The sequence below is a fragment of the Cryptomeria japonica genome, chromosome 7 (genome assembly GCF_030272615.1).
Source record: "Cryptomeria japonica chromosome 7, Sugi_1.0, whole genome shotgun sequence".
Taxonomy (NCBI): Eukaryota; Viridiplantae; Streptophyta; class Pinopsida; order Cupressales; family Cupressaceae; genus Cryptomeria; species Cryptomeria japonica.
The window spans coordinates 144,700,254-144,725,211 of record NC_081411.1 but is presented as its reverse complement, the minus strand read 5'-3'; the positions used below and the strand labels follow the sequence as shown (position 1 = coordinate 144,725,211).

The 24,958-nt window shown below is 37.2% G+C and overlaps 1 protein-coding gene across 1 annotated transcript; it reads right to left on the bottom strand.

Moving 5' to 3' along the window:
- Positions 1 to 973: 973 nt before the first annotated feature.
- Positions 974 to 22,998, bottom strand: LOC131856522 (uncharacterized). Its single transcript, XM_059208344.1, has 4 exons — positions 22,849 to 22,998; positions 16,572 to 16,805; positions 12,639 to 12,872; positions 974 to 1,351 (listed from the first exon to the last, which is right to left on the bottom strand). Exons 1-4 carry the CDS (start codon positions 22,996 to 22,998, stop codon positions 974 to 976), a joined length of 996 nt encoding a protein of 331 aa, XP_059064327.1.
- Between the last annotated feature and the right edge of the window lie 1,960 nt (positions 22,999 to 24,958).

Here is a 24,958-nt window from a genome sequence, read left to right as displayed (position 1 = left end):
ATAGTGTTATCCACCTTAGTTTTCATAGTGTCAAGATTATTGAATATGGTGACAACTAAACTCATGAGTTATGTTCCTTGTTTGAGCATTCTATCCATCCATTCGTCCACTGCTCTGCTCTATGAATTTGCTTGCTTGACTCTCTTCATGACCTCTTCATCTAGTGACCAATTCATTCAATCAATTTCTTCGGAGGACTTGGTCACCTTGATTAGAATAGTAGTGAGATTTTCAAACTATTCTTTAAGCTTATCTTTCTTAATTTTTTCCTCATCATATCTATCAATGAGAGCATCCAAATCTATTTGAATATCTCCTTTGACAAAGTCATGATTTTGTTTGCCCAAATCAACCCTGCTAATAGTATAATATGAGTCTTGAATCTAATCAATGTCCTTATTGGCAGAAGGAATGGCAGTGTCTGCATATTTGCTCTTATCTTTGTCCACCTTTATCTTGGATAAGGTCTTGGCTTTCTTGGTAGTTTTAGGGTTAGAGGTAATAAGTTGATTGAAATGAAAGTAATCTAGAGAGATGGCTTGTTTCTTCCTCTTAGGAGCATTGGAGAACAACCATGGTGGTAAGGAAGAATCATCATCAACATTTATGACTAAAGCTTGAGAAGGATTTGTTTTTTCCTGAGAAGTAGTACATCCACAATAGGTGAAGTTGTAGTTACACTTATAGTGATAGGAGGGTTCTCAAGAGATGACTCATTAGGTTTGGGACTAGTCTCTGGCATGAATTTATGGAAATCATCCAACATGGTGGCTGACATCATAAACAAACTAGGAAAGGTAGAGAGTCCATTCTCAATATTATCATGTGGGGTATCTAAAGCAGACTCACTAGCAATGGTGGAAGGAGTATGAAAAATTATATTAGGAGTAACACAAGAGATAGTAGATCCAAAAGGTTTTGATTCAATGGTAGAAATAAGAGCATTAACCATGGTTGAGGAAGAAAGAGATACCTATGGAAGGGACTTGTGGGAATTATCTAACTGAGAAGTCTTGGAAGATTGTGATAATCCCTCTTCATCATAATGTTCTTCATTATCGTCTTGCTCACATTCAAGTTGATCTACATCAATAGGCTTTATATTAGGAGGTTCATCATCCAAATTCTCACCATGTACTTCAAACTCTGTTACCTCGTGAACACTTGAAATGAATGAATAGTTCTCCTTGGACTTTTTCTTTTTAGCCTCAACTGTGAATTTCAAGTTTGGATCTTTTTGGGGAGTTAGACAGTCTTTTTTATTCTTTGTTCTAATCTCTGACCTTTTACCAACAGGTCTAGAAGTGTCATCATCAGAACTCATAAAGAAAGGCTTCAATTGAATTGCCTTCTATAAATCCAAACATTAGTATTTGCAAGATACTCTAGAATCCATCTCTAATGGATGATACCTCTTTCTATGATCATTGAATAAGTGGCAAGGGTATCAAAGAAACTTTATTTTGTACATAGGTAAGATATAGAACATTACCATCATCTTCAAAATTATCTGGGATATCAGCAAAGTCAAGTTCATGAATCTACTCCACTGTGAGCTGACAATAATTAAGTTTCCTGACATCCTGCTCTATCGTACAACCAATCCAAATATATTCAATTTGGTGTACATGGACATATGCTTTCTTCAATTTATTCCTCATTCCTCTATAATCAAAGTCTCTCCTTGCCTTTAAGAATTTCATAGTCACTCTTCTCATTTCTTCTTCCATTGCCCTTGCCTAAAGATTGATTTGATAGAATACCTACAAATAGTCAATGGAAACTTCAAACTTGTCTTATGTGAGCCAGATTGTGCCTCATTTAATACCACCATTTGATGAGCTATTTCCATCAACATGATTTTATCTGATGGATACCTTGGGAGCATAAAAGGTTCAACATTAAAGAATCCCACCCTAAGATAGGTGAAGGTAGGGAAATGTAGGAAGAAACACCCATACTCATTCACTACTTCCCATGCATGATCTGACACTCTTTTTTAGTATAAGGGTGGCTGCAAGAAGTTGAGTCCCACTTTTGGGCAAAAAGTGGAAGTGTTTTCTCTGTTTTTCAAATTTTTTGTCGATTGATGTCAAAATTTGATGCACTTAGAGATTGAATCTCAAAAAACTTCAGTAATAGAAAATTTAGTGCTCAGAGTCTACTTTTCAAATATGTAATTTATTTTAATACCCACATGCTAGAAATCCCTTTTAAGTAGGCATGTTTAAAAACCAATTTTTCAAAATGCCCATTTCAAGACCATACCACACATGTACGACCACCCTTTTTTTATGTAAATAAATGAATTTTTGTAAATCCTTCTGGGAAATGATACCTAAGACACCAAATATTGATGAGAATATTTTTTCTTATTTTTTTATTGAATATATTTTTTTTATTAATTTTTAACTGACAATAAAGTATATTTTCAAAACATCGGGTGTACGACCACCATAATTTGATGAGAATTTCATATTTTTCAATTTTTTTTTTAATATTCAAAAGAATTGTATGTAGATTGATGTCATATAATTTATTTTTCTAAAATCCTAAAAACAAAAAAGTTATTAAAGTTTTAGTGAACCTTGGTATTTTAGGTTTAGGTTCCACTTTTGATTAATAAATAATACAAAAATAGTAAAAGTAATCTTATTACTATGAAATTTACATTTCTAAAATTAGGACATTGAAAAATCTAATGGGTTTTTGTTTTGTCAAAAAATTCAATCAGAAAGGCCCTCAAAAAATTAGGCCAAGGTAGAAATTTGATGTTGTTTTACCTTAGTCATTTTTTTGGAGGTCCAAGCTTAGGCTTGGTGGGACCAAGCCTATCCTGAAGCAAAAAAAAAAGCTAAGGGTTGTTTCCTGCCCCTAATTTTAACAAATAGGTACCCGTTTCGCTTTAAATTAAAAAAACAGTGAAAATGATGGAACATGGTTTAAAAAAGTAAATAAATACATTTAAAAAACGAGCGCCCATTTTGAAAGAAACGGGTGCTCGTTTAGCTTCGGGCATCCATTGCTAAACGGACGCCCGTTTCTTAATGGCTCGGGCACCCGAAGCTAAACGGGTGCCCGAATTGTACAAATTGGGCACCCATTTCTAGCGGGCTCTTTTCCCAACCCATGGACTTCCACGGGATTGGGACCCAACTTTGTACGTTTACCCATAAATATTTTTTAATCATACACATGTGATAGCCAAAGAATGCATCAATCACCCTCTAACAATGATGAAAACTATTCTTCAAAACCAATTGGGAATAGTATTCATACACATGAAATTGACTTATATCTCTTGATGTAGATAAACCTGAGAAATGCCTCATAAAAGCAATTGCATACACCAAATAAGATGTTATGTAAAAATTAAGGGTTGTTGGTACCTTAGTGTGTTACTCACATATAGCATCACTTATTTTCTTTCCCTAAAATATCAAGTCTCCTTATTTTTCCTAATGGCATGGATGTACTAATACATCCACTCATTATGGGTATTTGAAGTAGGAAGCCTTCTTACCCTGCTCAAGAGAGTAACCAAGTCATTGACCTCTTCAATGAAATCACTTATAGGAAAAAAATTTAGCCACTTGGAAATTATAGCTCTTGAGATCTTTAATCAATTGTCATTCATATTCTTTCTACACTTATCTCAATTCCTATCATAGTAAGATTGTACTGATTGCATGGTGATATTAGATTACTTTTCAATGCTTGAACACTTGAAGATAGTGTCAAAGAAGTATTCATCAAACCTAATTAGCTTTTTTCCACAAGTATCCTTCACACTTCTACTAACAAGATCAAAGTGATTTGTAGCTTCCATAGCAAATTTACGATCCCCAACAGACATTAGGAATGTTGAGACTAGATGAATATCACTATTGATGGTAGAATACATCTTATAATATTAGGGTGGATGCTCAATCCTCTTGAGAAAATCTTCCAGGTCTACATGACCTATTTCAATATCACTTATATGATTAATATTGGAAGATACTAATGAAGGTAGGAAGACTAGATGCAGATCTTTCTTTTTGAACTTCATGGTCTTCTTCCTTGGAGATGGTTCTGTCATCTAGGAAGTAATGAAATTGTAACACAAAGAAATGACTAGTACTTGAGAAGAGCAATAATCAACCATCTTGATCATTTGAACTAAACTAGATCATGCATGTGTTGTATTTAGTGGCATGAGGTTACAAAAACCTATTGGCATTATGGATGAATTTATTATGTGTTGCATTGATGTTTTTTCATTAATGTCAACACTAGTTGTTATGGTTGATTACGGTCAGACAAGTTTTGGTTATTGATAGATAATCTAGTGTAACCAACAAAAGAGACTATCTATTGGACACTTCTAGCATGTTTGAATCAATGAACCATGTTTGATTTCATGTGTTATATGCTCCATGAGCATGTTTTAGTCAATCGATATTGTCTTAGTAATCGGATGCTATCATACACTCTGGTAAACCCTTACCAACATTGGTTTAAGGCTTTACCGATAGAGCTTTCATTGAGGAATCATGATAGGATTCATAATTGGTGTTGGTGCAGCTTCTTCATGGATTACAATATATTGAAGATGTTATTTGATCATGCTTCAACTACTTGAAGACATTGCTTTGGTGTGGTGGACCCAAAATAGGTCCGGTACCTATCTAGGTTATGGACCAGTATCATGCTAATGTGTGCTCTACATGTTATCGGGATGTTTCAAGATGATTTATGGATTTTTTATTGTTATTTTGGTCTTAAGCTAACATGGCATATCATTGTAATAAGGAATTATGTAATGATCTTGTTGTAATATCTTTTAGGTAGCCGACCTCATTGGTTTAGGCCTTAGGGTTTGTATAAATAAGAGGTAGAAACTCTTTGTAATGTATCATGGTTATGAATAGGTCATGGTCAAGGAATGCAATGTGCGAACATTGTAATATCATTCAAGGAGAGGAGTTGGTCAATCATTGGTGATTGAATTGGATTCAAAAGAGGATTTAGTCCTCTGACATTGAGCTTAACCATGACTATAATCAAGCATGGTAGATGCTATTTCTGGCAATTCACTCTATTGGATTGTTGTTCATTTATCTTGAGATGGTTGTAGCCTCTCTATAGTTAGTGAGACTCTTTTGTAATGAGAAGTATGCTCTAGGCAATGTGCCTTCCTGCATGTGCAGACCCCTCATTGTATCACATACTTTCTGCAGAAGTATCATCTAACTGTGGGTTGGCTTCCCACCATGATTTTTCCCTTTCCGGTTTTTCCATGTACAAATCATGGTGTTATGTGGTATGGTTTCTTTGCATTGATTATCTGGTTAATTGTTAAGTTGTATTGTTTATCAGTATCTATTCCTATCGGCATATGTATGTGATTCACCGGTACTTGATTTGTTTAAGGTTGTATGGTGGATTAAAAGTTATAATCTATTAACAATTGATTCACCCCTTCATCTCAGTTGTTCACTGGTTATTCTAACAATTGGTATCAGAGCTTTGGTCCTATTTTGTAGAAGCTTAACCACTTGAGGTAGATCCTATGGGAACTAACACTTCTAATCCACCGACAACTATTTTTATAAGAGAAATACCTAAGCTTGATGGAACAAATTATGGGATATGGAAAATTAAAATGGAGACTCATCTTAGATATCTAGGCAAAGATATTTGGGAGGTCATTGAGAAAGGATACACACCTTATGATCCAGCATCTGGAAATCCTGCTCCTACAAACTTGGATAAGAATATTGAAAATGATTGTAGAGTTAGAGAAGCCCTCTTCTGTGCACTTACTGATCAGTAGATCATGCGATTCACTGATAAATAATTAGCTAAGGTTATGTGGGACAAATTGTAAACTTTGAATGAAGGTGAGCTTACTGTCAAAATTGCTTAACTTAATGGTTACCAGGTAAGATATGCAAACTTGAAAATGGAAGATAATGAAAGAATTGTTGTATTTATGGAAAGAGTAAATGATAATGTTATGGGAATTCAATGTTGTGGAGGATTTCTAATTGAATATGAAATAGTGTCCAAAGTCTTGAGATCCCTTCCACCGGCTTACAAGATGAAGGCAACAACAATTAATGAGTTAAGAACAATGGAAAACACTTCAGTTAATAGAGACATTCTGATTAGGAAATTATCTACTTTTGAGCTTGAAGAATTTGGATCTTCTGGAGCTGTGAAGTCTGAACCTGATTTTCATGCATCATCATCCTCATAATTTACTGGCAAAAGTGATTGGAAAGCCCTATACGCAAAAGAATTGGAAGACATGAGGAAATATAAGATGAATAACTTGAGAAACTTGAAGCCTTATTTGCTAGAAGAGTACCTAAAGGACCAACTGGAAGTAAGTATGAAGGAAAAGAACCTTTTAAATATTTTGCATGTAATTAGATTGGTCATTTTGCATCTAGATATCCTGGAAGCAATGCAAGGTTTGAGGAAAGAGTTAAGAAATCTTTTAAGCCTAACAAGAATAGATATAGATTCAAGAAAAGTAAACAATGCTACATAGTAGATGAGAAAGGAGTAACTTATGACTCTAGAGATGAACTGGCAAAAGACTTTGCTAGTGGATCTGGCAATGGAAAAGAATGGGCGTTCTATGCTTTGAAGGAAGATGAACTGGAACTGGCTATCAAAAATGAAGAAAAGGCCCTGGCAGCAAAAGTTGAAGATAAGGATGAATGGGTAATTGATAGTGAATGCTCACATCATATGACTGGAGATAAACTAAATTTTTTATCCCTACAAGAATACAATGGCGGTCAAGTTAGTTTTGGAGATGACAAGGCATGTATGATCAAAGGTAGAGGTATTATTTCTTTGGATGGAAAGCATAATACTGATAATGTCTATTATGTAGAAGGTTTAAAGAATAATATTTTGAGTGTTATTCAATTGGTTGATAAGGGTTTTCAACTTCAATTTAAAGATCTAGAAAGTGCAAAATAATTAACAAGACTAGTTTGGAGATTGCAACCAGTATTCAGATAGGAAGTAATATCTTCCACTTGAACACTGGTAATAAGACATGCTTAATTGTTCATATTGATGAGAGTTGGCTATGGAATAAGAGGTTGTGTCATGTTAATTTTGATTGTATTGTTAAGATCAGTTCAACTAAGGCATTCAGAGATATACCTAAGATTATGAAGCCTCATAATCCAGTATGTAAGGAATGTCAATTGGGTAAGCAAGTTAGAAGTTGTTTTAAAAGCATACATGATAAATCTAATGATGCACTTGATTTGATTCACGCTGACTTATGTGGTCCAGCAAGGACTAGATGTGGGTGACTTTTCTAAGGGAGAAGTGTGAAGCTTTTGAGAAATTCAAGATCTTTAAAGTGGAGGTTACAACAAAAACTGGATTGAAAATCAAATGTCTAAGATCAGATCATGGAGGTGAGTTCACTTCTCATGAATTTAATAGTTATTGTGAGACAAATGGAATGAAGAGATAGCTATCTGCACCTAGGACTCCTCAGGAAAATGGAGTAGTGGAAAAAAAGAACAGAACCATTTTGGATGCAGCTAGATCTGTGATGATTGAAGACAAATTGTCTCATATCTACTAGAGAGACGCAATTATTACAACAATCTACACATTCAACAGAGTTCACATCAAAAGTGAAACCGGTAAGACCCCTTATGAACTATGGTTTGGACATACACCCACTATTAAATATTTCAATTTTTTTGGAAGTAAATGCTATATCAAAAGAGATGATTCAATTGGAAAGTTTGATCATAGATGTGATGAAGGGATATTTCTTGGTTATTCAATTCAGAGCAAAGCATATAAATGTTATAACAAAAGATTGCAGAAAATTGTGGAGAGTACTAATGTGAAAGTGGATGAATATTACATAAATCATTCTATATCCTATGATAGGGAACTGGTAGTAAAAATGATCATAACTGAACCGACAATTCCTCAACCGATACAGGAAGCTAAGATAGTTACACCAACACAATCAAAAAATTCAACTATGACTAATGATCAGAGCAGTGAACCTGAAGTTCAAAAGACACCAAGGTATGTAAGATTAAATCATTCTGAAGATCAAATTATTAGAGATAGAACAAGGGAGTTATGACAAGAAGAAAACTGACAAATTAAGAGGTATGTCTTATTTCTCTAGTTGAACTGGCAACTGTTATTGAAGCTTGTACGGATAAACATTGGTTAAAGGCTATGAAAGATGAATTAGATTAGATAGAGAAAAATGAGACTTGGTCTTTATTTCCCCAACCTAAAAATAAGAATGTTATTGGAACTAAATGGGTTTTTAGGAATAAAATGAATGAGGATGGTCAAGTTGTAAGAAACAAGGCTCGATTGATTTGTAAAGCATATTCTCAAATGGAAGGAATTGATTATGGTGAGACATTTGCACTTGTAGCTAGAATTAAAGCTGTTAGACTATTTCTTGCCTATGCAGCTTATAAGAACTATAAGGTTTATCAAATGGATGTTAAATGTGCATTTTTGAATGCTAAGCTTGAGGAATAAGTTTAGATTGAGCAACCTAATGGATTTTCACCAATAGATGATAAAGATATGGTTTCTATATTGAAGAAGTTTTATATGGTTTGAAATAGGCTCCTAGAGCTTAGTATGCAAGGTTGGATAAATTTCTTTTGAAGCTTGGTTTTACTAAAGGAAGTGTTGATAGTAATTTATATTATAACATCATTGATAATGGTATTCTGATTATTGAAGTATTTGTTGATGATATCATTTTTGGAGGAGAAGATAAACTATGCATGGAATTTGCTAACAACATGAAGAATGAATTTGAAATATCCATGATTGGTGAGATGGAATTTTTCTTAGGTTTGCAGATTGCTCAAACTGATAAAGCCATTTTTATCTGTCAAACTAAGTATCTAAAGGAATTGTTGAAGAAGTTTGGTATGGATAATTCCAAACCAGTAAGTACTCCTATGGAGACAAGTGAGAAATTATCTATCAAGGATACTTCTACATCGATAAATCTGACAAGGTATAAGTCTATGATTGATGGTCTGTTATATCTAACTCAGACTAGACTTGATATTATGAATGTAATAATTATTGTTTCAAGATATCAAAGTAATCCTAAAGAAAATCATGAATGTGCAGTAAAGAGAATATTCTGATATTTACAAGGAACAACATAATATGGTTTATGGTATTCTAAAAATGATGATTTCACTTTATGTGCATATACTAACTCAGGTTGGGCAGGAGATGCTGATGATAGGAAGAGCACTTCTAGTGGAGCTTTCTTTCTTGGAAAGAAACTAGTTTCATGGATTAGCAAAAACTAGGCATGCATTTCTTTATCTACTATAGAAGTTGAGTATGTTGCAGCAACAACTAATTGCACTCAAGTCCCATGGATGAAGCAAATATTGAAGGATATCAGGGTAAATTGTAGTGAACCGTTAGTTATCTACTATTATAACTCTCTAGCTATTTACATGTCTAAGAATCTGATATTTCACTCTAAGACTAAGCATATTTCAATAAAGTATAACTTTCTGAAGGACAAGGTAGAAGAAAAGGAAGTCAAATTGGTTTATGTGAACACTAAAGAACAAATTGTAGATATATTCACTAAACCATTGTCTAAGGAATCATTTGAGTATTTGAGAGACAGGTTAGGAGTTTATGTCCCTCTGGAAGAGACTTGATTGATGAAGTTTGTCATCAGTCTGATATGCATTATCAGAGACATTATTAATTCTAGCACTGATGATTGGTTCTACTACTCAGGGGGAATAGTTAGCTTTGAGGTGTACATTATTGCTTTGATATTTTTGTTAGATTTTTGGCATTGATGTCAAAGGGGGAGGGATAGTAATGTGAAAAATCATTCAGAACCTTATAGAGATATCATTCACAGGGGGAGATTATTGGTTGTCTTCCACAGGGGAGACTTGTTTGGCACTTCTTGGTACTTAGATGTTTTTCACATATAGTGTTGTCATCAATGCCAAAGGGGGAGATTGTTGGCATTATGGATGAATTGATTATGTGTTGCATTGATGTTTTGTCATTGATGTCAACACTAGGTGTTATGGTTGATTACTGGTAGAAAATCTAGTGTTACCGGCAGAAGAGACTATCTGTTGGACACTTTTGGCATGTTTGGATCAGTTAAGAATGTTTGATTTCATGTGTTATATGCTCCATAAGCATTTTTTGGTCAATTGATATTGGCTTGGTAATCAGATTCTATCATACACTTTGGTAAACCCTTACCGACATTGGTTTAAGGCTTTACCGGTAAAGCTTTCATTGAGGAATCATGACAGGATGCATAATTGGTGTTGATGCAGTTTCTTCATGGATTTCAAGATTCTGAAGATGTTCTTTGATCATGATTCAATTGCTTGAAGACATTGCTTTGATGTGGTGGACCCATACTAGGTCTGGAACCTATCTAGGTTATGGACCGGTATCATGCTAACATGTACTCTACACATTACTAGGATGTTTCGAGATGATTTATGGATTTGTTATTGTTATTTGGGTCTTAAGATTGTAGAAGTTGAGAAAGCCAACTTCACAAACCCCGAAGATCACCTGCATGCAAATAACCTGTCACAGAAAGAAGAGATGGAGACAAACAAGCAAGGGTGCTCTGAAAGCTGAAAAATGTATTCATCCAAGAGAGAGATAAATTACAATGATGAATCCTTATAAAAGGATATTGTGCAACCCTAAAAGAAACCCTAATAGGTAGACATTTAATAATTAATATAATTATTAAATGTCACAAATGCAAACTAAAGTGAAATCTTAAGAGAGGAATAAAGGTAATTTAATCAACATGATTAAATTAAAACCTTTACTCTAACACCCCCCCTTAAGATGAGCAAAAGTGCAGTTACAAACATGTGCAAGAAAGCAAAGGTAACTACAATGCAAGAAAGTAAACTTGGGTCCCGGCAACAAGGCCTGATCAGGTACCCAATTACAACCAAATCTCTGTAAAGTGGAGAAATAGAGAAAACCTCATGGGAAAAACTCTACTCCAAAAAGAGATGAAAGAAATAAATGCACTAATAACATAAGGATAGGAGGTGGATAACATGATACCCCCCATAGACAACTTCTATCATATAAGTACATATACAATGGTCTCCATAGGAGAAAAAGAAAGAGACTAGAAGCCCCCCCCACAATGAAGAAACTCCTGTCGCACATATGGATGCCTGAGGTAGAATCCAAAAAGAGATCCTGAAGCGGCATATAATATTCCTCCCCTTGGGAAGAAATGGATCCAAAGGAGGAAGATGAAGAAACGCTGTGAAGAGAGAAGAATCAATCTGTCTCAAGATGTGTGCCATAATAGGATGCTGAAGAATCCCTCTGTCTGAACTGAAACAAAAGATGTCAAATCCAAACTGAACTGAAGACTCAAAAACTGCAACCTCTGAATGCACAGATGATGGTGGGCTAACAGCTGGAATATGGCTGTCAACAAAGAGGAGCTGAAAATCCTCAAAGTAATCCTCCAAGTCTGCAATATAGGACTCTACAAACAAAGACGAAATGCCTGCAAGATAAGAATCCCAAGTAGCCATGTCTGAAAGATGTATGATGTCCTGCTTAGCTGAATCAATAGGAGCCAAAGAAGAGGCAATATCAAACTGATCAGGAACAAAAGGAGATGATGTTGATGCATATATAATCTCAGTCTGAAGAGTAGGAACTGTGAGACAATCCTCTGATTCATCGAAATATGTAAGGGTGTCTAAATATTGAAGTTCCTTCAAAGTAGCATGATCAAAAGGTGTGTTATCTCTCCAACCAATGGGTACAAGACAATCTGAAGCAGGATCCTTTGGGAATGGAGAAAGACTGGGGTCTCCATAGATCTCCCAAAGACGTGTCCAAAGTGAGTGAGGACAATCAATGCCCGATATAGCCCACACAGTGTCAGAATCAACACTAGACAAAATAACTCCTACTATGTGATTTCTAATGATATCCCAAGCTAGTTTTCCCTCTAAAGTTGCTGGTTCAGGTATGAGATCATACAAATAAGGCAAAATATTAAGCCACCTACAGTGTGTAAGTATGCCCTTTGCCCATGACTCATAATTACCCCGTTCTAGAAATACAACTGAACGGTGAGTAGAATCACATTACATATTTTTGTGAATATTGAGCTCTCTCTTTTTGAGCATATTCTCTGTGTTTTGTATGTTCTTCAGATTTTGCTTCATTGCTTCTCCTTGTAACAGGTTATTCGGCTTGCAGAAGATCTTCAGGCTCCTGTGGTGTTGTATTTTCTCAACTCCTACATGGTATCAGAGCTGGATCTGCTGCAGCTTGTTCAGACTTTTGAAAGATTTTGAGATCCAGGTTTTGGTTGCATCAGATCTGTGTTCGTCTTTTGTTTTTTATTTTGGAATAGGGGGTATTTTTTTTCGGTGCACTTTGAGCCCAAACGGACCTCACCGTTGAGCTCGTAGCACCCAAAAACCCCTATTTCCATATAAAATTTGTCCAATTTGGACACAGTTGCTCCAGAAGGCAAATTTTTTTTGCCCTAAGGCCGTACGACCCTAGGGCACGCAGACCGAGGCAAATCCAAAAAAACAAAAAACGCTGTTTGTGTTTAACAGCGGGCGCAGCCAGTTTAAAACGCAGCGCCGCCCAGCGGCCACTGCCCGGCCGCCGCCGCCGGCGGTCACCACCGGTCGCGGCCAGGCAGCTCCCGCCACGCCGCAGGTGACGCCCGCAGCCGCCGCGCCACCCGCACTCCGCCGCCCGCGCCTTGCCCATGTGCCACCGCCGCCGCCACTGTGCCGCCCCCGCACCGCCGCCCCCTGCGCCCGCCCCTGGTCGCCCAGAGGACCAGGGGCTTATTTTTTTTAAGCCCTTGAGGGCTTAAAGGGCCTATTTGGGCTCTTTTGGAGCAGTTTTACTAAATCGGGTATAAATCGGGCATTTTAGCTCGGATTTTCGAATGAAAATAGGCGTTGGAAAGCTGGTTCCGAGCCCGATCTAAAAGATGTAGATCTTTTTTTCTGATTTTGCCGTTTTATAGTGTTTTTTGCCAGTCAAAGTCAGAACAAGTTTTTTGCACTCCAGGAGCCATATCTTTTGCATATGGACTCCGTTTTTCGCAAACGAATAGGCGTTGGAAAGGTGATTCCGAGCCGGACATTGTGGTGGTATATTTTTTTCCTAGATCTGTGGTTTGACTGTGTTTTTTACCAGTCAAAGTCGGACTTCTTTTTTGCACTTCCAGGGCCCTAAAATGGGCAAACGGAGTCATTTTTTTGAGAACGAATAGGCGTCGGAAAGCTGGTTCTGAGGCTGACCTCATGGTGTTGGTAATTTATTCCAATTTTTCTGTTTGACTATGTTTTTTTACAGTCAAAGTGAGGTCTCTTTTTTGCACTCTGGGAGACGTAGAATGAGCATCCGACCTCCGTTTTTCGAAAACTTTATATTTTCAGAAAGCGTGTTCTGTGTACTTTCCAGAAATATGGTTTTTTTTCTAGATTCTGCTCGATGCATATTTTATTCAGTTTTTTGCTTTTCAGCACTCTGGTGGATATCGTGGTTGTTTCAGGTCCTGGGTTATCCACCTCCTATCCTTATGTTATTAGTGCATTTATTTCTTTCATCTCTTTTTGGAGTAGAGTTTTTCCCATGAGGTTTTCTCTATTTCTCCACTTTACAGAGATTTGGTTGTAATTGGGTACCTGATCAGGCCTTGTTGCCGGGACCCAAGTTTACTTTCTTGCATTGTAGTTACCTTTGCTTTCTTGCACATGTTTGTAACTGCACTTTTGCTCATCTTAAGGGGGGGTGTTAGAGTAAAGGTTTTAATTTAATCATGTTGATTAAATTACCTTTATTCCTCTCTTAAGATTTCACTTTAGTTTGCATTTGTGACATTTAATAATTATATTAATTATTAAATGTCTACCTATTAGGGTTTCTTTTAGGGTTGCACAATATCCTTTTATAAGGATTCATCATTGTAATTTATCTCTCTCTTGGATGAATACATTTTTCAGCTTTCAGAGCACCCTTGCTTGTTTGTCTCCATCTCTTCTTTCTGTGACAGGTTATTTGCATGCAGGTGATCTTCGGGGTTTGTGAAGTTGGCTTTCTCAACTTCTACAATTTTTTTTTTTTTTTGCTCTCGGTCTGCATGCCCTGGGGCCGTACGGCCCTGGGGCATAAAAAATTTTGCCTTCTGGAGCAACTGTGTCCAAATCGGACGAATTTTAAATGGAAATAGGGGTTTTTGGGCGCTACAAGCTCAACGGTGAGGTCCGTTTGGGCTCAAAGTGCACCGAAAAAAAATACCCCCTATTCCAAAATAAAAAATAGAAGACAAACACAGATCTAATGCAACCAAAACCTGAAAGTCAGATCTAATCCTCGTAGCTCCAAATTCTTCAGAAGACGAACAGGAAGCAGCAGGTCTGGAGCTCTGATACCATGTAGAAGTTGAGAAAGCCAACTTCACAAACCCCGAAGATCACCTGCATGCAAATAACCTGTCACAGAAAGAAGAGATGGAGACAAACAAGCAAGGGTGCTCTGAAAGCTGAAAAATGTATTCATCCAAGAGAGAGATAAATTACAATGATGAATCCTTATAAAAGGATATTGTGCAACCCTAAAAGAAACCCTAATAGGTAGACATTTAATAATTAATATAATTATTAAATGTCACAAATGCAAACTAAAGTGAAATCTTAAGAGAGGAATAAAGGTAATTTAATCAACATGATTAAATTAAAACCTTTACTCTAACACCCCCCCTTAAGATGAGCAAAAGTGCAGTTACAAACATGTGCAAGAAAGCAAAGGTAACTACAATGCAAGAAAGTAAACTTGGGTCCCGGCAACAAGGCCTGATCAGGTACCCAATTACAACCAAATCTCTGTAAAGTGGAGAAATAGAGAAAACCTCATGGGAAAAACTCTACTCCAAAAAGAGATGAAAGAAATAAATGCACTAATAACATAAGGATAGGAGGTGGATAACATGATACCCCCCATAGACAACTTCTATCATATAAGTACATATACAATGGTCTCCATAGGAGAAAAAGAAAGAGACTAGAAGCCCCCCCCACAATGAAGAAACTCCTGTCGCACATATGGATGCCTGAGGTAGAATCCAAAAAGAGATCCTGAAGCGGCATATAATATTCCTCCCCTTGGGAAGAAATGGATCCAAAGGAGGAAGATGAAGAAACGCTGTGAAGAGAGAAGAATCAATCTGTCTCAAGATGTGTGCCATAATAGGATGCTGAAGAATCCCTCTGTCTGAACTGAAACAAAAGATGTCAAATCCAAACTGAACTGAAGACTCAAAAACTGCAACCTCTGAATGCACAGATGATGGTGGGCTAACAGCTGGAATATGGCTGTCAACAAAGAGGAGCTGAAAATCCTCAAAGTAATCCTCCAAGTCTGCAATATAGGACTCTACAAACAAAGACGAAATGCCTGCAAGATAAGAATCCCAAGTAGCCATGTCTGAAAGATGTATGATGTCCTGCTTAGCTGAATCAATAGGAGCCAAAGAAGAGGCAATATCAAACTGATCAGGAACAAAAGGAGATGATGTTGATGCATATATAATCTCAGTCTGAAGAGTAGGAACTGTGAGACAATCCTCTGATTCATCGAAATATGTAAGGGTGTCTAAATATTGAAGTTCCTTCAAAGTAGCATGATCAAAAGGTGTGTTATCTCTCCAACCAATGGGTACAAGACAATCTGAAGCAGGATCCTTTGGGAATGGAGAAAGACTGGGGTCTCCATAGATCTCCCAAAGACGTGTCCAAAGTGAGTGAGGACAATCAATGCCCGATATAGCCCACACAGTGTCAGAATCAACACTAGACAAAATAACTCCTACTATGTGATTTCTAATGATATCCCAAGCTAGTTTTCCCTCTAAAGTTGCTGGTTCAGGTATGAGATCATACAAATAAGGCAAAATATTAAGCCACCTACAGTGTGTAAGTATGCCCTTTGCCCATGACTCATAATTACCCCCGTTCTAGAAATACAACTGAACGGTGAGTAGAATCACATTACATATTTTTGTGAATATTGAGCTCTCTCTTTTTGAGCATATTCTCTGTGTTTTGTATGTTCTTCAGATTTTGCTTCATTGCTTCTCCTTGTAACAGGTTATTCGGCTTGCAGAAGATCTTCAGGCTCCTGTGGTGTTGTATTTTCTCAACTCCTACATGGTATCAGAGCTGGATCTGCTGCAGCTTGTTCAGACTTTTGAAAGATTTTGAGATCCAGGTTTTGGTTGCATCAGATCTGTGTTCGTCTTTTGTTTTTTATTTTGGAATAGGGGGTATTTTTTTTCGGTGCACTTTGAGCCCAAACGGACCTCACCGTTGAGCTCGTAGCACCCAAAAACCCCTATTTCCATATAAAATTTGTCCAATTTGGACACAGTTGCTCCAGAAGGCAAATTTTTTTTGCCCTAAGGCCGTACGACCCTAGGGCACGCAGACCGAGGCAAATCCAAAAAAACAAAAAACGCTGTTTGTGTTTAACAGCGGGCGCAGCCAGTTTAAAACGCAGCGCCGCCCAGCGGCCACTGCCCGGCCGCCGCCGCCGGCGGTCACCACCGGTCGCGGCCAGGCAGCTCCCGCCACGCCGCAGGTGACGCCCGCAGCCGCCGCGCCACCCGCACTCCGCCGCCCGCGCCTTGCCCATGTGCCACCGCCGCCGCCACTGTGCCGCCCCCGCACCGCCGCCCCCTGCGCCCGCCCCTGGTCGCCCAGAGGACCAGGGGCTTATTTTTTTTAAGCCCTTGAGGGCTTAAAGGGCCTATTTGGGCTCTTTTGGAGCAGTTTTACTAAATCGGGTATAAATCGGGCATTTTAGCTCGGATTTTCGAATGAAAATAGGCGTTGGAAAGCTGGTTCCGAGCCCGATCTAAAAGATGTAGATCTTTTTTTCTGATTTTGCCGTTTTATAGTGTTTTTTGCCAGTCAAAGTCAGAACAAGTTTTTTGCACTCCAGGAGCCATATCTTTTGCATATGGACTCCGTTTTTCGCAAACGAATAGGCGTTGGAAAGGTGATTCCGAGCCGGACATTGTGGTGGTATATTTTTTTCCTAGATCTGTGGTTTGACTGTGTTTTTTACCAGTCAAAGTCGGACTTCTTTTTTGCACTTCCAGGGCCCTAAAATGGGCAAACGGAGTCATTTTTTTGAGAACGAATAGGCGTCGGAAAGCTGGTTCTGAGGCTGACCTCATGGTGTTGGTAATTTATTCCAATTTTTCTGTTTGACTATGTTTTTTTACAGTCAAAGTGAGGTCTCTTTTTTGCACTCTGGGAGACGTAGAATGAGCATCCGACCTCCGTTTTTCGAAAACTTTATATTTTCAGAAAGCGTGTTCTGTGTACTTTCCAGAAATATGGTTTTTTTTCTAGATTCTGCTCGATGCATATTTTATTCAGTTTTTTGCTTTTCAGCACTCTGGTGGATATCGTGGTTGTTTCAGGTCCTGGGTTATCCACCTCCTATCCTTATGTTATTAGTGCATTTATTTCTTTCATCTCTTTTTGGAGTAGAGTTTTTCCCATGAGGTTTTCTCTATTTCTCCACTTTACAGAGATTTGGTTGTAATTGGGTACCTGATCAGGCCTTGTTGCCGGGACCCAAGTTTACTTTCTTGCATTGTAGTTACCTTTGCTTTCTTGCACATGTTTGTAACTGCACTTTTGCTCATCTTAAGGGGGGGTGTTAGAGTAAAGGTTTTAATTTAATCATGTTGATTAAATTACCTTTATTCCTCTCTTAAGATTTCACTTTAGTTTGCATTTGTGACATTTAATAATTATATTAATTATTAAATGTCTACCTATTAGGGTTTCTTTTAGGGTTGCACAATATCCTTTTATAAGGATTCATCATTGTAATTTATCTCTCTCTTGGATGAATACATTTTTCAGCTTTCAGAGCACCCTTGCTTGTTTGTCTCCATCTCTTCTTTCTGTGACAGGTTATTTGCATGCAGGTGATCTTCGGGGTTTGTGAAGTTGGCTTTCTCAACTTCTACAATTTTTTTTTTTTTTTGCTCTCGGTCTGCATGCCCTGGGGCCGTACGGCCCTGGGGCATAAAAAATTTTGCCTTCTGGAGCAACTGTGTCCAAATCGGACGAATTTTAAATGGAAATAGGGGTTTTTGGGCGCTACAAGCTCAACGGTGAGGTCCGTTTGGGCTCAAAGTGCACCGAAAAAAAATACCCCCTATTCCAAAATAAAAAATAGAAGACAAACACAGATCTAATGCAACCAAAACCTGAAAGTCAGATCTAATCCTCGTAGCTCCAAATTCTTCAGAAGACGAACAGGAAGCAGCAGGTCTGGAGCTCTGATACCATGTAGAAGTTGAGAAAGCCAACTTCACAAACCCCGAAGATCACCTGCATGCAAATAACCTGTCACAGAAAGAAGAGATGGAGACAAACAAGCAAGGGTGCTCTGAAAGCTGAAAAATGTATTCATCCAAGAGAGAGATAAATTACAATGATGAATCCTTATAAAAGGATATTGTGCAACCCTAAAAGAAACCCTAATAGGTAGACATTTAATAATTAATATAATTATTAAATGTCACAAATGCAAACTAAAGTGAAATCTTAAGAGAGGAATAAAGGTAATTTAATCAACATGATTAAATTAAAACCTTTACTCTAACAAAGATGACATGGCATATCATTGTAATAAGGAATTATGTAATGATCTTGTTGTAATATCTTTTAGGTGGGTGACCTAATTGGTTTAGGCCTTAGGGTTTGTATAAATAAGAGGTAGAAACTCTTTGTAATGTATCATGGTTATGAAAAAGTCATGGTCAAGGAATGCAATGTGATAATATTGTAATATCATTCAAGCAGAGGAGTTGGTTGATAATTGGTGATTGAATTGGATTCAAAAGAGGATTTAGTCCTCCGATGCTGAGCTTAATAGGGAGTGTAATCATGCATGGTAGATGCTATTTCTGGTAGTTCACTCTATTGGATTGTTGTCCATTTATCTTGAGATGGTTGTAGCCTCTCTGTAGTTAGTGAGACTCTTTTGTAATGAGTAGTATGCTCTAGGCAGTGTGCCTTCCTGCATGTGCAAGGCCCTCATTATTTCACATACTTTCTGCAGAAGTATCATTTGACTTTGGGCAGGTTTCCCACCATTGTTTTTCCCTTTTCCGATTTTCCATGTACAAATCATGGTGTTATGTTGTATGGTTTCTTTGCATTGATTATCTGGTTAATTGTTAAGTTGTGTAGTTTACCGGTATCCGTTCCCACCGACATTTGTATGTGCTTTACCGGTACTTGATTTGTTTAAGTTTGTATTGTGAATTAAAAGTTATAATCTGTTAACAACTCATTCACTCCCCCCACTCTCATTTGTTCACCGATTATCCTAACAAAACCCCCATTGCATCATGGTACAACAAGTGTAAATTGGGCATATGAACCCTATTTACATGTGTGTGCAATTGGTGTAATTCAGATTCATAGGCCCTTGGTGTAATTTAGATTCATAGGCCCAATTTACACCTAAGGTTAAGTGTGGCTCAAAGGTGCAGTTCAAGTTTGTAGACCTGAAATATAATCTGGAAAAAGGATAGGTGTAGTTAGGACCTATTCAGTCAAACTACACATTGGGGAAAAACATGTGATTGATGAAGATTGAACTTACAGGTTTGATCTACACCAAAATGTGCATAGGGTAAAACTAGTGTAGGTCAGACCTACGGGTCCAATCTACAACAAAAAGTGAATGGCCAGAATATAGTGTAGGGTGGACCTATAGGCCTTCCATACACCAAAGGATGGATTCATCGCCCATAGGCTCGCCATGCACCAAACAATGAAAGAGCTAGGGAAAGGGTGGGGTTTAGGTTTGTAAAGCTGAATAGGTAATCGAAAGTTGGTGTGGTTTGGGTTTACAAACCCAAAAACCTACCATTGGTTGAATGCACAAATAAAAAACCAAGGCATTGCTCAATTTTACAGACCTGAGCATCACCTATTGGATTCAGGGATCACTGAGCAGGGGGGGTGAATCAGTGATCTATTGGTTAGAAGATTTTCAAACAACTATAAACCACCAGAGGCATACACATGAAACTGAAATACAGAAGCATAGAAAAAACAACCACAAAAGCATAACACCAGATTTTTACGTGGAAACCCAAATAGGAAAAACCATGATGGGATTTGAACTTGTGCAATATTATTCTACTATCGTCAGTAGCAAAACAATATTACAATATGGGGAATGCACAAGAATTCAGACACATTGTCTAGAGCTCACTGCTCAAATACAATAAGGGCTACAACCTCGAAAGGCTCATTGCCTTACTAATTAGCTACAATGATGAATTATAGCTAAATAATCTCTGAAATAACATCTAAAATACTTGGTTGAGTTTCGATTGAGTGCTAAATATACTAACTAGGTCACCTCTACTAATTTGCTTTGTTCTATCCTGTTCAGTGTCTCACTCAGCTACCAGATCAATAATGCACAGATGAAACTATGCCAAAACTAATTCTTGATCACCACTTGCTCACATACAATCATACCACTCACCAAAAGGATCACTTGCACCAAAATTATATACTGATAATTACAAAATAGATCATTTATCATTTTGACCTGCTAGTGTAATGTGTAATAACATGTCGACCTGACCAGATCACAAAAAATAAATGTGGATCACCAAAACAATAATAAAGTGATGTTTCAATGTCGGCCCAATCAATCAAAATCTGATACAATGCATCGAAATCAATGAAAATCTTTTGGACCCAAAGCTGCTCTGTTCTTCCTAAAACACCAATTGATTGGCTATTGGTTAACATCTACTTCTAGTTAAGAATAATTGTGGTTACTGGATCAAATCTCCATGAAGAGTTGCCATCAATGACAACCCTGAAACAATAATAGACTATCAGAAGCCACTGGATGAGTGCCAATTGCCAATAATCTCCCCCTTTGGCATTGATGGAAACACTCATGAAAAATGGTTGTGTTGAACATATACATCGGATCAAAAGAATTTCTAAGGGTCCCCCTTAGAAAAATAATTCCACTCTTCTATACTATACATTTTTCACCGTTTCTCTCTCCCCCTTTGACAACAATGCCAAAGATGGGTGCATTCAAAAACTTATATACAGAGATGCTTTCTGGATATATTCTACAAATACTTGAAGATGTCAGCAAAAATGGTCTTTAATAATCCTAGGTGAGTGTCCCACCCATTTTTCAAGTTATCCAAAATAGTAATAAATACACTATATACACTAGCATGAATCTTTGCTTCCCTTTGATTGGATGAAACAAGTTGTGCCATAGCCTTCATGCAATCTACCTTATTGCTTAGCATGGTGTCCAACCGGGGGGCAATTAAGTTTCAGATTTCACCTACTCTACTCAAAATCATGTCCTTCTTCGCATTAAGGATTGATATCTAATCATTTAGACCCAAATTTTCTCTTTCAACACTACTAGTTTGAGCAACATTGGGATCAAAGGACTGAGAAATACTAGCAAGTTTTCCCTAGAAAACACTTATTTTCTTATCTATGTCTACAATGAATTTAGGCGAAATTAGACAAGACTTGTACAACTTTCCACCTTTATTTAATTTCACCCTATCATCCTCAATCATCTTCTAGAATATCGACATTGTAACATCCTTAAATCTATCCAAAACTCTCCTAGTAGTAGGCTTCTCTGAAGAATCAAAACTAGTATTTACACTATTAATCAATTGCAATAATTTATAGGAGGGACTAGCATTGGAATATAACTATACATTTGGATCCACCTTCTGCAAAACATCTACCGACATCAAAATGAGCTTCTTAACTTAAGACTCAGACTTCACCAAATCCTGGCTAGCTTGAGCTTGAATAGCAGCTACGAGCATGAGCTTTTTTGTAGGAGAGATTTGTCCAAGGTTCAATGGACTATCAATATTGATAGGGATTTATGGTGGGGTGGTAGTAACTGAGAGAGTGACAATTGTCGGATCAACTACTCCTTTGCCTCTACACTCCCAACATCCTTTTTCTCTGTCTCATCCTCTTTATCTTTTGTACCCATGTTGCCACTTGGTGTAGTATCATCCTTTTGGATCTCAGGGGATGCTAAGTTGTACCACAACAAGATTATCATTGGACTTAATGTCAATTGTTGTGTTATCTTGATCTTCCAGATGTCCCTCAGTATGAGTTTCATCCTTTTGACCACCAGAAACACCTCACTCTTTTTTTACTAAGAAGACTTGAATGCATCTTGATACATAGGATCTTTTACAATTATCTTTTTCCAGATGTCCTTTGTCTCCTTCCTCACCTCTTCCACCTTCCCAATCATTGACCTATTTACCCTATTCTTGCTTCTAAATTCTTTCTTGTTAGCCTCTTCATGAATTCTTTTTACTTCATCATGAGTGGTATAGGTGCAAACATTTATTAGTTCTCTTTCTTTCATTTCCTTATCAGTTCTGCTAGAAGTTATTCTCCTTGCATCAATAACATTGTATAGGTATGTAGGAATGCTCTTCTCCAACTCAATCAATGTCTTGTTAAAATTGTGCAAATATAATACAACTATTTCTTCCACTTTCCCTTCATCAACCTCATTCAAATTTGCATAACACACTCTAAGATTCTTCAGATTACCATCTAAAATTTTCTCATCAATTAATTGATCTATTGACAATGACGGAATAAATGTAGATTTAACTTTCTTGAGACTAGACTCAGGCTAAGTTTTAACCTTTCTTTCCTTCTGAGGTCTTCTGGCAGGGGCAGGATCAGATTTCTCCTTCTTTCTTTGTTGGGCTCCACCGAGCTGCAGCTTCCTCACCACTCTTGTAAATTCACCTTTCTTCTTTGTCTTGCTTGATTCCTCCTCAGATTCTATCATAGAGGCCACTGAAGACACAATAGTATAAGTCCTCTTGGGCTTCTCCTTTTATTTCAATACACCTTTCTCAGATGGGCTAGGTCCTAAAGATGATACCACTAGAATAGGGACAGACTTGGTCTCTTTTGGTTTGACCTTGGAGGGAGCTAGATCAATCTTGGGCTTCTTGGTTTCCTCTTTGGCCTACTTCTAAGAATTTTTTTGTCTTGCCTGCTTCACCTCCTCATCGGTAAACCCCATCTGCACTGCTACTGGGTGAAATTATAGTGTCCTATCGCACTTTAGGCTAAGTGTGAGGGAAAAAAAATTCTACTCGACCAATGCTGCATGGTGCCACATGGCACCTACGTGGAGGACAGGTGGTGCGGTACACTCTGGTGAGTAGGACTCAGTCGATTCTACTCAGTCGAGTCCTACATATACCTATCGACTACAATTAGCCCCCCATAGTGTTGTGTGACATTAAAGTATGAGGGAAAGGGTGCTTGCAGAGGCTACCGCAGCTTGGGGGACTTGACTAAGTCCTACTCAGCCGAGGCTGCCTATGTGGCATCCCACATGACAGCCTACTTAGCAAAATCTCCTCAATTTGCAGAACTTTCAAATTCTGCTAAGAATTAGACCATCAATTTTTATTTTTATTTTAAAAACTTAAAATACCCTTTTTGAGAGCTCGAAGTGAGGAACATTGACATATAATTTTTTTATAAAATTTCAACTATAATTCATATATTAAAATTACAAAATACTACAGGTAGTTATATTAACATTCGAGAAGACTGATTCAAAAAAATAAAATAATAATAAATCATATTAGAAAAATTTTAAAATTATATATAACACTAGAGGAGAGAGTCCTCTTCAAGAATATATAATTTTTATGGGGATCGCTATAGTTTTGGTAGGGGAAATTTGGTGGGAGACGAAAACTGTCGATTTTAGGAAACTTCGACTTTGAATTGTTATAATGGTAAAAATATACATCGAAATCAGTTTTTTTTTTTTCTGTGCTGGCGATGGATGTCATCTAAAACATATTTCAAAATCAGAGGAAAACAAGATTATTTACATATAGTTTTGTGGTGGGAGGTGAAACCCCTGATTTGTAGTATTTTTTAATAATTGAATTGACTTTAATAATTAAAAAGACATATCAATTCTTGTTCCATTTTTTTCTTTAAAATAATAGGCATAAAATTCATCTAGCTTTACACATTTCATTAGTTTACATCATCTTCAAATACCAAATAGAAATATCACTTTTGTGTCATTGAAGTTGAATTGTTTTGTTGTTGTTAGCCTTTTCCTTTATAAAAGTGAGACACAAGTTTGTACTTTTACCCTACTTCCTGAGTCATCTTTGTAAAATTCCTTTTCCTAGCAGGTGTAGTGAATTGATTGTGTAATTTCAAGTATTTCTCCTTAAATGTTCCAAAGCTCCCTTCTTTAGGATCTACCAATTGACTAAATAAGTGTTGAGCATATTCCTTGAGCATGATAGAGTCAACTTCATACCCCATGGGCATGATGCATACTTTCCTGTGCTCCATTGCTTCCATTTGACATTGATCTTTGTCTACCATGAAGCATATGGTTTTCTCATACTTCTCAACAATCTCCTTAGTGATCCTCTCTTTGCTTTCCATTGTATCTTGGAAGGTTTTGAAGACCCCAGAGAGAAGATATTCTCTTTGTAGCATCTCCTATTCCCCATAATACCTATTTAATTTGCATAGATATAGATCTATCATAGGCCCATTGGACCTTTCCTTTCACACTAGGTATCTCATTCAAGAAATATAAGCCCAAGGAAATAAGAAGAGTTCCATATTTGAAAGTGTCCTTCTTATCTTGCTTAATTTTCTTCAAATTACTTATCAATTCATTTACGAGTACTATGCATAGGTCATACCTCATGTCATTCTTCAACATCTGATATGTGGAGTATATGACAGTTCTG

Bases quoted from the DNA above. Each gene is read 5' to 3' on its own strand.
- LOC131856522 (XM_059208344.1), bottom strand. From the start codon at position 22,998: ATGATAGAATCTGAGGAGGAATCAAGCAAGACAAAGAAGAAAGGTGAA. The intron at 16,806-22,848 runs GTTAAAACTTAG...CTGGGCGACCAG, and splicing joins GACCTCAGAAGGAAAGAAAG to GGGCGGGCGCAGGGGGCGGC. The intron at 1,352-12,638 runs GTTTTTTGTTTT...TTGGATTTATAG, and splicing joins CGCTGTTAAACACAAACAGC to AAGGCAATTCAATTGAAGCC.